We start from the raw sequence: 12,461 nt of genomic DNA, 5'->3' as shown, positions 1-12,461 counted from the left end.
TACAGTGTATTTCCACTCTTTCCTCATAATGTAATGGTAAATACTTTTGCTACCCCAAAAGCACATGACTTGAATGCACACACACATATACTCCTTTTCAGGGACTCCATCTTTTTTTCTATTTATGCAGCCAAAGAACTTGACCATGATTTAATATTCTGTCTTGAAGAAAGAGCATTATGGTGTCTCACTGCCCCAGCACAGCCCTGCCTGTGCTTAATTCTTGCCTTCTTCAGGACAAACTCATCGTGCCAGGCACCTCACAGGAAGCATTCTCAGCTCAGCGGTGCTTAGACCATCTGTCTCAGCACACAATGGTGCTTGTGTCTGAGGGCTGTGGCTCACAATCTCAGCTGTACAGAGTTGGAGTGGCTTAAGGTATTATTAATTTCCAGCTGCCTGAGCTGCCTCTCACCTGGAGATGAGGGCATGCATACTGGTTGCTTAGCTGCTGCAGCTGTCAGCCCAAGCCATTACCTCAAATCCTCACTCGACAAGATATCAGATTCAGAACGTGAGAACAGGTAAGAACTGTGAAAGCAGAGGGACAGGTGGAAAGCTGTGCCAGAGAAGATCCTTAAAACCACCCTGTAGGTCTTTCACCAGGTCTGTGAGTCTCCCGCAGAGCATAGCAAAGGCTTGAAAAGGGCTCTTTTGGCTTTAGGGAATCATATTGTAAAGCAAGTCTGTGTACGTCAGTGCAATGATTATTATTTTCACTTCACTTCCAATCCACTGATACTTTATACTGTTTCACAGATGAAGGCTGTATTAGCATCAAGAAATCAAAGTTAATTTGAGTTAGAATTTATGCTATCCATATTTTGGGTTTAGGTTTAGTAGGAATAGACTACTTTTGACTTCTATAAAGGAGACCTGAGGTAGGGCAGAAGAAGTCTACAGAATCCATCTTGCAGTTACTATGACCCTATCTGCTAGATCACAGGCTTAAATTCATCCAACACAACAGGTTAGAGCAGTCTTCCAAGCTTGCTTCAGCTGCAGTCTGGCCAAGGAAGAAGGCTTATATTGGCTCACTGCAATTACATTTGAAAAAATACATTAAAAGCACAGAAAGACAAACTTACCTGATCCAGGAGGTGTTTGGTGTAATTCTAGAACATGATGGCAGAGAAACGTAATGCAGGGTCATTGGTGGTGAACATTTTTTCCCATTAGCCTGAATACATATACTTTTGGCCTCTTTACGTGTTGGTGGGAGAGCAAATGTCATTTGTGTATCATTTAGCACATTTCTGACTTTAATGCTGAAGAAAGAAAACAAACACTGAAACACAGACACCACTTATTGGTGTTACTACACGAAGCCTATAGCCTACAGCAAGCAATAAGGAGAAAAGCGAGCTGAATCTCTATCAGAGCTGCCAGATGGAGGTGGAAAGAGAGAGCAGGGAGTTGAAGAGACAAAGTAGGGCGTCTTTTGAATGAAGTTGCTATGTGACACAATAAGCACAGAAAACAGTATAGATAATCAACCCTGGGATGAGGCTACGTAAAGCAATGTGTTATTTTGCTGTTCACTGTGTACTTCTCTGTGCTACCAGCACGGTCCATGAGCTAGTCAAGAACAAGAATCTTCATTTTCATTTTCTTTCTTCTTTTTCTTTCTCCCTTTCTTCTTGTTTTTTCACTCCTTCCTCTTTCTCTCTACTTCCTGTCTTACCCTCTTTCTCTACTTTTTTTCCTGTGGTTCCCTGGAAATTCATGGTTAAAGCAAAAATCAAACACTACTTTTTCAAGTGCTAGCTATGTAAAATGGGTTTCCTAATCACAGGCAGCCATTGCAGCTGCACCTGAAAATAACTGATTCAGAATAAGACTGCCTAATTATCTAGGGGTTTACACAGTGTGATCATCAACAGAGAAAAATAGGAGCTGTTTTACAAGAGATTTCATTCTCTGGCACGGTGTCTGTGCTTTACAAACAGAATCCTAGAATATATGAGGAATATTTTGAAGCAGATGAGATTCAAACAAACACTGAGGGTTTCCTGTGACTTAGCTTCTTGGTGCCTGTTAGAAGGCATAGAGAGCCACAGATACAAAACTGTCCTACTGTTACTGAGAGAACTGACAACCCATACATCCCTTGTGTTGTACTCAAACACCAAATTAATTTTCATCCTTTAGTAATTTAAAGTAGAAGTATAACTAAGATTGCAGAGCATCTCTTTCTCTGCATAGGAAAGGTATATGACAACTGCTCACACAACCATATTGCTAGAGCAAAATGGATATAATTTTCACCATGCAAAGTAAATACTGTTATTTTTTCGTTTAACTCACATGTCTGGTTTACAGCCAGTGATTCCAGTCAGTATCAGTTTTATGCCTGATGCATGTGTAAAGTTTTTTCCTTTGACTGTTATTTCACTTTTGCCTAATGTAGAAATCCACAAAGGTTCAATGGATTGAATGTTGATATGCTATTAGGAAAGAAAGCAAAACAAGATCTGGTTATGAAAAGGCTGGGCAGATAAGCAACAGCTGTAAAAACAACCACCATACAGAAATGCAGATTTTATGGCACTGGGATACCTTTTTATTAATAATTTTAAATCCTGTTAAACTTAATCCTGAGAAGTATTGTCAATCACAACTTCATTACAAGCCAACTATTTTTACCTACGTATTTTATATTTCAATTTATCTCATACCCAAGTTGCCCAAAGAAATCAGTCTAACATGATGGAAGGTAGGTAGCATAAAAACTCAGCTTGAAATGATACATTCCATGTGACCCCTGAAGAACTAAAAAAAGGCAAGACAAAACCCATGGTGCTGTCACTATGAGAGATCAGATGAACAAATGAAGGCATCTTTCATGACCTGAAAAGGGGAAGCAGGGTGGAATCCTCAAATGAAAAACTGAGAAAGCACCCTAGAATAAGCTTTACTAGAAAGTCTTTTCAAAGTCATACATAGAACTAAAGGTATAAAACAACTGCAGGGGAGTCTTTTGGTATCTTATTTTTATGCTGTTATCCAGCATTTAAAAATAACTCTAGTTTGCTCTGATGTTGTCACAGTCTTGCAGAAAAACTGTGCTTTTCTTTGTCTATATTTACTTATTCTAACTTACTAACACTACCGAGCAAGAAGAGATATTTTTTCACTACTCTATTCACTTGATACTTTTGACAGCATCTCATGTTTAATCAGCTTTGCTGCTTCCCCAGTTTTACAATCACACAGATAGTTTCCTCTCTGTCTATCTTTCAGACAACAAACTGAAACATTCAAAAAAACAGGAAAATACGCATGTGAAACCACAAACTGCTTGGGACCTCAGGCAAACCATTTTCAGCTTAACTTTAGACAGCCTGTACTACTAGTTTAAATTGAGTTTTTAGAGCATTGTGATTATCCTGATTTTTCCTGTGCACCTGTGAAACATTCACTGGACAGTTCAGTCTTCCTGATCCTAAGGGGTTAGTGCAAAGCCTCTAGGAAAGTCCATTCCACAGGTTTTTCTCAACATTAATAATTACATGCACCTAAAACAGCACTAAGACTTTGGACTGGTAGCCTGAGGGGACGATCAGGGTCACAACACTTTGACCATTTCAAAAAGGTCCCCAGCACATTGTCCCCACATGCTACCACGGTTCACTGAATGCTGGAGCACTCCAGAACAAATGAGGCATTTGTCACCACTGACAGAAAGCTGCAACTCGTGCCTTAGGAAAAGGCCAGAGAGTGCAAAGGCTGGGGCCAGAGGGCTGCAAAAGGGCCTCCAAGATGACCTCTTATATGGATAATAGAGGAAGGCAAAGGAAATCCCTTACAAACAGCCTGAGGAGGAAAATTCACTCCCACAGTGATCTGGAAATCAGTTTAATCCTTGGGACAGGACAACTGAAGCAGAAATCTATGAGATTCAAGCCAGCAAACCACTATTACTTTTCTTCACCTGCATCCTTCTTCTCGTGTTCAACCTCTAGTGCACCAAGACAGTCAATATCCTCACACAAATTCAGAAATCAAATACCACGGAAAGGAGGAAAACACTGCTTTGGGTTCTCAGTGGTAACTACCAGGGATCCCTGAAGCAGCAGAATACCACAGTATCACACAAACACATGCATCAGGGCTGTGAACCCCGGTGAGGGAAATGCCAGGCACTCATTGTTCAGGGGTTTTGCTGCGGTGCTTCTGGGCTCCCACTGGTCTCTCTGCCAGGCACCACACACCACAGAGTGCTTCAGATTACCTGCCTTGCCTCTTTTCTTACACCACAAAGAAATTATGGAAAATACTGTTCACTCACTTCAGTCCCCTCTGAAATCACGCCTGCCCTGAGGCTACACAGCACAGACTCCCTCACAGCATCCTGCCTTGGCCTCCTGGAGTCAGTGCAGTCACAGCACTGAGGTAAAATTACCTCAGCTACTCAAGAGTCCAACTCCCACCCAGCTTGACCACCATCATCTGCAATACTTGCCTCAGCAGTAAATGAAACCAGTAATTTCCTCACTGAAAACAGGAAGGACCTAATGCCCTCAGTGGGGTCTGCAGTGCTCATTTCCCCAGTGCCAGACAGCCCCTGGCCTTCCATGCTACATGGCAGGGGGAGCAATGCCCAGTGGCAAGAGGGGCCACAGCAGAGAAGCAGAAGAATATTTATAAAAATCACTAGTTGTGAGGCACATGATTAAAGTAAACATGCAAAGAGACATACAGAAAGCGTGCACCAGGTCCTCAGGTAATGTAAATCAGCACAGCCCTGTCAGCTTCAATAGAGTTCCATATTTCTGAGCTGCAGCCTCCTCCCCCATCCCCTGGACAGGGTAACACTTCCCTGAGGCTGCGTGAACTGCGGTAGCCACATCCTCAGAGCTATGGTTAGCACGGCTGCAGGTCTCGGAGAGGTATGTGGCAGCAGCCCAGGTTAGGCAGTGTCTGCCACCCTGGGGAGTCCCTCTCTGGCACAGCCCCTCCTGCACTGCTAACACAGGATCCCAAAAAACTAGACTGGGGAACCGGCTCAGAAGAAAAATAACCTGCAGAAAGATAATGGTTATTTCCAGCCAAATCAGTTTCCTAGCCAAGGGTACTCAATCCAACCACTCCAACTGCTGCTCTGGCAGGGGAGGGGGAAGGTGCATGCACAGAAACCAGCAGCTGGAGTCAGGAGGAGAGCTGGGGCTGGCACTGAAAAAAAGTATATTAATCAAAATGCTCAGCTGGGGTTGTGGGAAAACACAAATCCTCTTTCTCCACTCTCCAGTATGTTCTCCTTAAAGCACAAGCAGCCAAAGGAGAGCAGGATTTCAAATGCAATTTCAAGCTCTCTGAATGGATCAATCACTTCTAAATAAACATCTGCCTTTGCACTGCCTCTGGTGCTTTCACTGCCTTGTCCATCACTGTCTTTCCAAGATAAGGCATGTGGAAGAAAGCCATCTCCCAGGCAATTCCAACTATTTACCAATGTCAAATTAATGCACTTGGAAGCAGAGCAAAGAAGAATTTCCTCTGTTTCACCAGCCATAATGCTTTAAATGCAGATCAAATCCAGAATATTAATGCTCAGAAGCACAAGTATTACAATCCCATGCGTCTCTGTGAAATACAAGATACATTTTGTGATTTTGTTTAAGAAACATGAGCTGAGCAGCTGAATTTAGAAGGTAGCCCCTGGTCTTGAGAGGTAAAAGTTTGGGTAGTTCTAATGAAACACTTAGAGATAAGTCACTATTTATAACAACTGTGCATCACTCACAGAAAAGCAGAAACCAAAAAGTGTAGGCAGCAAATCTCTATGTACTTACTCATCAGTCAGTTTTCCCTCCACTACTCATTTCTTTCTAACACCTGCATGTCATAAGCAACCACTGATAAAAAGACCAGTTTTATGAGAAAATAAAAAACATTTTGGTTCCCTAAAGAATGAAAGGATAACCTTGTGGTTAAAGGGCTGACCTACAGTCAGAAGGTTAAAGGGCTGGCCTATGAGACAAATCATTTAGACTCCTGCACACATACAATCTATATGAATTCTGCAGAGAATTTAGTAACCAGATTTAGCAGGTACTTTGGCAGCACTAGTGACACTTCTTCCTTCCCAGTGATCCAGTTTGTGTGGATCCATCTCCAGTTTTGTCTACAGCCTGGAAACAAGAAAAATTTTTCTGAAAGTGTGAACTAGAGATTTACTAACACCCATGGATTTCAGTTCCTGGACTCATCCTCTAGCCACTTCTCTGTTATGCAGAAACTGGGTGGCACATCCTCCCCTTCCTTCTGTTCCCCTGGCAGCTATGTTTCAGGAGAAGCTGTGATCTGGCTGCATATAATGAGGAAGAGGTTTAAGACTTTGAAGCCTAGTTTCCCAGAGTTGTTTGTGACAGCAGAACCCAAACATGCTTTTAAGTCTAGGTAAGATATTAAGCCTGAAATGCTCTCCTTTTTTGTTGTTGTTGGTCATCTTATGTGTTCCAGCCCTCAGTGTGCTGGCTCCTGTGGAGTGAATAAATACAGCATACAGGGACTTTGGCATTTAAAGCAATGCATCTAGAGGTAGGCACATGACAATTGCAATGTTCCCTGTCTCAATACCTGCATTGGAAACACAAGTTTTTGCTGGTACATTTTAACACCAACAGAGCACTAAGAAATAGTATAAATCCAAATTCTGCATTACCTTCCTTTGTAATTTACAGTCTCCTCATCCATATCTCTGTTTTTCCTGTAAAGTCCTCTCATTTTAAATAAATTTCTCCCCCAACCCAGAGAGCCTTAATAATGCTGATCTTAAAATGCTAACTAACCTCTGTTTTCTGCACAGTAATGATCCCCTTGGAAGTAGCTGCACTGCAATCATCCTGGAAAAAAATAAGCATTTCACCATGTCAGGATAAAAAAGAGACAGATGTAAAAAGTACAAGGAAAAGGCATCACAGGGGATTCCAGTTTTCCCCACCAAACTTCACCTGGCAGGTGGTGACAGGAGAAACACGTATCCATTCACAGCTGGCACACTCACCCTTGTGTATACACCGTGAGCAGCTGGTAACACAGAAACAGAGTTTTTGTAAGACACGGGAACTCAATCTAGATTCAGTCATGAATGTCAAATTTCAAGTGACAGAAAAGAGCATAAACCCAAGGGAACAACCAAGCAAACATGTAATGAAATGGGTAAAAGTCCGTTTACCCTCCAAGCCTATTGTTCTTGCTGTACTTATTCTGAGAAGAATAAAATTGTATGAAATACAATCTGTATTGAGATGCTGAGAGTCATTAATTTCAAAAAAGGCAGGAAGCAGAGGAAACATTGGGTTACATTTTACTGTGATTTACTCCAGCACATTGAGTGGCCAGGTTGTACTTTTTAACCATAAAAGGGCAGAAAACCATCACTGATTTTTTTTCCCAGCTTGTCTGAATCTCTGTTCCATGTCTGTAGTGCTAGAAAGTATTGCCAGTTTGCTATTGACATCACCTACCAAAAAATATGCCTGCTCTGAAAGTAGTTTGTCACTGTCTTGCTTTGCAATGCTTCTATCAATATGGATGAGAGCCAAGAGCAGCACACAGTCCCTCTCCAAACATGCTGAGAAATGCTCTGATTTAGAGGAAGACAGCTCTTTCCTCATGTTCCTCCAGGGACAAGGAAGTGATATGCCACTTTCCAAAAAGCAAGAGTTTTATTTAATTCCAGGTGCTTATGAATTAGCCTTTTTGCATAGGGGAGGAGCATTCTGAATGGGAGCACTGTAGCATATATTAGCCAGATCTTTCTAAATATTAACAACCACCTATCATAAAGTGTTAGGCCACGTACTGGGCATGAATGCTTCCTCTGCCAGCTCTCAACACAGAGTCTGAAAAATAATGTGTAAAGAAGAATAGGTATTCATTATTCCTATTAGTAGATTACATGTTACTTTCTGGTTTAATTATATTCATATTACATATAGAGCACATTTAAATTGCATCTGGGTCTAATTTAAATCAGCTTCACAAAGTGATTTTAAAGAAACTCTTGACTTCTCTAATCTAGGCCTTACACTGACTACCAGGGCCCCACCTTTCATGCAAGGACAAAAAAGAGTTTTAATCTTATTGTGACATCCTTTATTATCTCTTCAGGCACTTGTCATAAATTCAGTCATTGTAATGACTCTCCTACAGTTAGTTTCCACAGTCCCATTAAATAAGGGAGTAATCAGAAGAAGTAGCTTTTTAAGGAAGAAAAAAAAAAGAGAATGAGGAAGAAGTGGGCCAAGAAAACACATCTGACTATCTTTAGCGCCATGTAGTTCCTTGATAAATACAAAAAAAAAAAAACAACAAACACAAAAACGAATTATGAATGACTTTAGTCTCTTTCCCCCCATACACATATCAACCCCACTGAACTTTAACAAGAATCAGGCTCTTACTTTTTCAACTGAAATGTTTGTGTGATATTCCAAGAGCTTGAGGACAGTGATGCTTCGAGAACTAGACAATCTGGAAAAATGTACATGTTAGGTATATGCTGGATATTACAAGAAATCACTGTTCAAAAATAATTTGAGTTGAAAACTCAAAGTAGCTGTTCTATACTTGGTATGCACTTTCTCTCATACATTCACTCACACTTTTGACTGATAAAAATAACCAGATTTTATCCTTCCACAGAACTCTTCAGCTGAGTTATGCCAACATTTTATACACACATATCAAGTAAGCTTGGTACCACCATTAGATGATAAATAAAAGTAATGTTATTGTTATGATATAGATAAGGAAATGCTACTGTGAAGCAGGGATATAAAATAATCACTGAAAAATGACAGAGTGATATATACTGTGGTATAACCAGACCCTGAATTCAAGTAGTCTAACACAACAGACTGCTCTAATGCAAGAGACCTCACCATACCATACTTCACTCTCTTTCTGTCTCACAGACTTGGTTTCAGAGTCTCCTTTTGTAATCTATGCAGTAGCAATTTTCATCCTATTTAAATCTTTTATGATTGCATGAGTCAATTTGCCATTATTTCAGCTAGCAATTACTATACCAACAATTCACTGGCAGCTGTGGTATGAAAGAGTATCTTCCCTTATGAGCAGAATTCCACATTGAACAGTAGAATTAGATATATACCACTTAAGCCATGGTCTCTTTCATCTGTGTGCCTGCAGATGTGTAGTCTGTGAAATGAAGGGCTGCCTGAGATCAAATGAAAACCATGTTTGCAGACTTTTCTGACTTCTCTATGCTAGAAAGTACCTAGCTTTTTAATCCAGAAAAGTTACACAGATTTTAAGTATATCTATCTTGCAAAGGTAGAAGAACCTTTGTCTTTGTTACAGGCTGGCTTGTTCAGATGAAAGCCAGCTTTGGCTACATCTCTGTTGCTAGTGTATCTATCTCCTACCTCCACATGGCAGCATGGCACTTGGGTGCTCACTGCAAAGGTCATCTGAACTGCTTGTTAGAAACAGCCCTTGGGACCATTCATATGTTCAAACACCTTACTAAATGGATGGCAGAATCTGATTTTAACAGCATTTTTATGCTTAAAGATGTGGATGAATATAGACAGATAGTCTGAAATCCTTCATCAAACACCTGTTTGCATCACCAAAAATCTAGTTATCAGCAGAAATCTGACGTGCTGATACACAATTGCCTAAATCACTTGCCTAAATCAATATATGAGAAAGGTCTCAGGCCATAAGCTACAGAAAGTGTAAAATACTCATAGTATTTTACTAGAAGTAGTAAGTAAAAGTAAGGAATTTATCTTCTACTGGCAGAGCTTGTATTTACTTTTAAGCTTGTATAAATACTTTAAAAACAACACTGTCAAATATGCTTTCCTGATTCTGTCTGTGTTGAAATTAATGGAACCTATTATTTTCTGTATGGTCTGGGTTGACCTTTTAAAATGCATCAGACTGCACTGAGGAGCAGATATTTTCAAAATGTTTTTTCCAGGAAATGATACCTAAAGGAGTTTTGCAAATGCATGCTCTTGTGAAACTGAGGCAATTTTACAGGAGATAGTACAAATAGACAATGTTACTTCACACTTCAATTATCCACTAAGAGATTTTAGCTCACAGGAGCATGTGAGTAGCAGTAAATACTGGCAGGCACAAGCTAACCTCACAGCCTTCTAGTTAATACTGACAAAGGGCTCATTTTTGGCACAAAGCATAGGCAAGGTGAGCTGGCTTCCATAACAACTGTTCTCTGAAAACCTGCTAATGGAATTAAGAGATAGCTTTAGTCTGTGAAGACAGAGAACCAAACTATATACTCCATAATTACAAGATAATACAGCTTTTGGGACTGGGTCAATAAAGGACATTTCCCTCTTAAAAATCCACTAATAGTGTTTACTAAAGACAGCTTAATAGATCAAAGTACTCATGGATATCACTGCAGCTGTCACTTTCTAGTGACAGTCTTTCCTTCTCAATATCCAGTGCTGCACAGGAACTTGACACAACACTTCTGTGATGCTAGAGGAGTTTTTCCCATACAGCCTCCTCAGATCCAAATATTCCAAAGAACCCTCTTCAGGGGCAAGGGTCCCTGAGAAAAAGAGCTCTTCATAGCACTGAGCTCTCCTGAACAACAGGTCCTTGAAAATACCTGGTAAATTTCATTCCTCTTCCTGTACCAAAGTTTTTATAAGAGAATCAGATTCATGCACAGGATTCCATGTCCATGGGGTATATTACTGAGGAAAAAATAGAGGCAAGGCATTTGTCTGTTTTCTGTTTCCTCTTCAAGTCACTTAAAAACATGTGGTAATCCTTGTGTTTGCTATCTGTTCCTTAGTTTAGATTAAAACTCTTGCATTCTAACATAAGCAACTTTAAGAAGTTCTAAGGACAATCCCTGTTAAAAAAGCTATGTGCTTCTATACAGACTCTTGAAGAAATGCCCTACTATCAGTCAAATTAGACTCCACTGTGAAGGATTCTGAGCTGATCCTTGAGACCAAAGTCTAAAGAACAGCTCAAAAGTCTAGACATTCAGTAATTTACCACCTCATTCTAAAACTTGTAGTTACCCATTAGATACACAAAGCAGATCACAAGCATCACACATCCAAACCACTCAGGTATCTAACTCAGAACTACTGGTGAACAAAGCAGTGTCCGAATTACTGCAAAATGATTCAACCAATAATTCAGAAGGACAAATGAAATCAAGTCAAAAGGATGTAACCACCAAACTGCCCCTGAACCATCTATTTTCTTGCTAATCTTCTACATTGCATAATCACTTTCTCACAGTGTCTAAGGTTGAAACAGTTAATTAAATGTTAAGATTATTTATTGTACAGACGTTCATAATTAGATTCTCCTCTTATTTATGCTAGTACAGTTTCTTGCAAAAACAAATTCTATTTGCAGATTAGAGAAGAATTAAGATGGGTTAATTTGTCAAGGCAAAGCACTAGACCAGCACTGTTTCCATTGCTCCAGCCAGCTTGATTGTCATTGCAGTTATCTTACATTTCCTTAGACAGTTACTAATGATACCAGGTAAACAATTCTAATGCTAAGGCACTGCACTGCCACAGGGTCAACTGAAGAAGCTGCTTCCAGTCACAGGATAATGTGTGTTATTACTTCTACAAAAGATTCTATATTAACAAAACTTTAATCACCAAGAACACTGTGAGTATACTCACATCACTCGACAAAATAGGAATTATTTTTCTTCAGTGACATTAAATAAAAAGCATTACGTACTTTCATACTCATTAGGCTTGTATTTATACAGTACTTGCCAGTATTACAGAACAGTGAATAAGCATTAAATACCTTTAATAGTAAAACATACCTTTATCAGTTATCATTGGAATGGTTAGATTGCAGAAACACGATGAATTTTTCAGCACTACATTTTCATAAAATATTTCAACAGTTGTTACAATTTTTATCATGCAGAAAGTAAGGGTTTTGCTTACATTTGCAGTCACAACAACCTACAAAACAATAAAAACAAGAATACAATGGGGGTTTTGTTATACTTGCTAAGTCATTCAGTTTGTCTTTACAGAAAATGACAAACTATGAAATGCACAAAACAAAAATTTTTGTGGTGAAAGCAGACAATTCACTAAGTAAACTCTCAAAGGAGAGTGACTCTCTCAACTGAAGAAGCAATACAGAAAGAGCTCTGAAACAGCACTGCTTACTTCCAGAAATTAAATGCATCTGTATGGTATGTTAGCAAGCAATATTAAATAATTTTGGAGTTAAAAACTAGAATTTTGCTGTGTTATATGCTGTTATATTCCTTTAAAAATATTTAAGTAAGAATCTTCACAGAGAGAGATTGTTTTTATCCATAACCAAAGAGCACTTAATTATGAAACAGAACTTATATTGTAATGAATTATCCTTTGTTTCTGGCTGCAAGTGCTTTACAAATATGATTACATTAGTGTATTCAATCAGGAAATCAGAAACAA

At 39.5% G+C, this 12,461-nt stretch overlaps 1 protein-coding gene across 1 annotated transcript in view; it reads right to left on the bottom strand.

Moving 5' to 3' along the window:
* The window catches only part of PLXNC1 (plexin C1), a 70,216-nt gene that overhangs the window by 37,282 nt on the left and 20,473 nt on the right, over positions 1-12,461 (bottom strand). The window contains exons 6-11 of the mRNA XM_021527984.4: positions 11,828-11,972; positions 8,412-8,481; positions 6,957-7,032; positions 6,795-6,848; positions 2,308-2,447; positions 1,089-1,268 (exon numbers count right to left, since the gene is read on the bottom strand). Coding sequence (XP_021383659.3) covers positions 1,089-1,268; positions 2,308-2,447; positions 6,795-6,848; positions 6,957-7,032; positions 8,412-8,481; positions 11,828-11,972 — 665 coding nt within the window. The remainder of the gene's footprint in view (positions 1-1,088; positions 1,269-2,307; positions 2,448-6,794; positions 6,849-6,956; positions 7,033-8,411; positions 8,482-11,827; positions 11,973-12,461) is intronic.

Source organism: Lonchura striata, chromosome 1A (assembly GCF_050655825.1).
Source record: "Lonchura striata isolate lonStrDom1 chromosome 1A, ASM5065582v1, whole genome shotgun sequence".
In the NCBI taxonomy this organism is placed as follows: domain Eukaryota; kingdom Metazoa; phylum Chordata; class Aves; order Passeriformes; family Estrildidae; genus Lonchura; species Lonchura striata.
The sequence above is the reverse complement of the archived record's forward strand: the minus strand, read 5'-3'. Positions and strand labels throughout refer to the sequence as shown.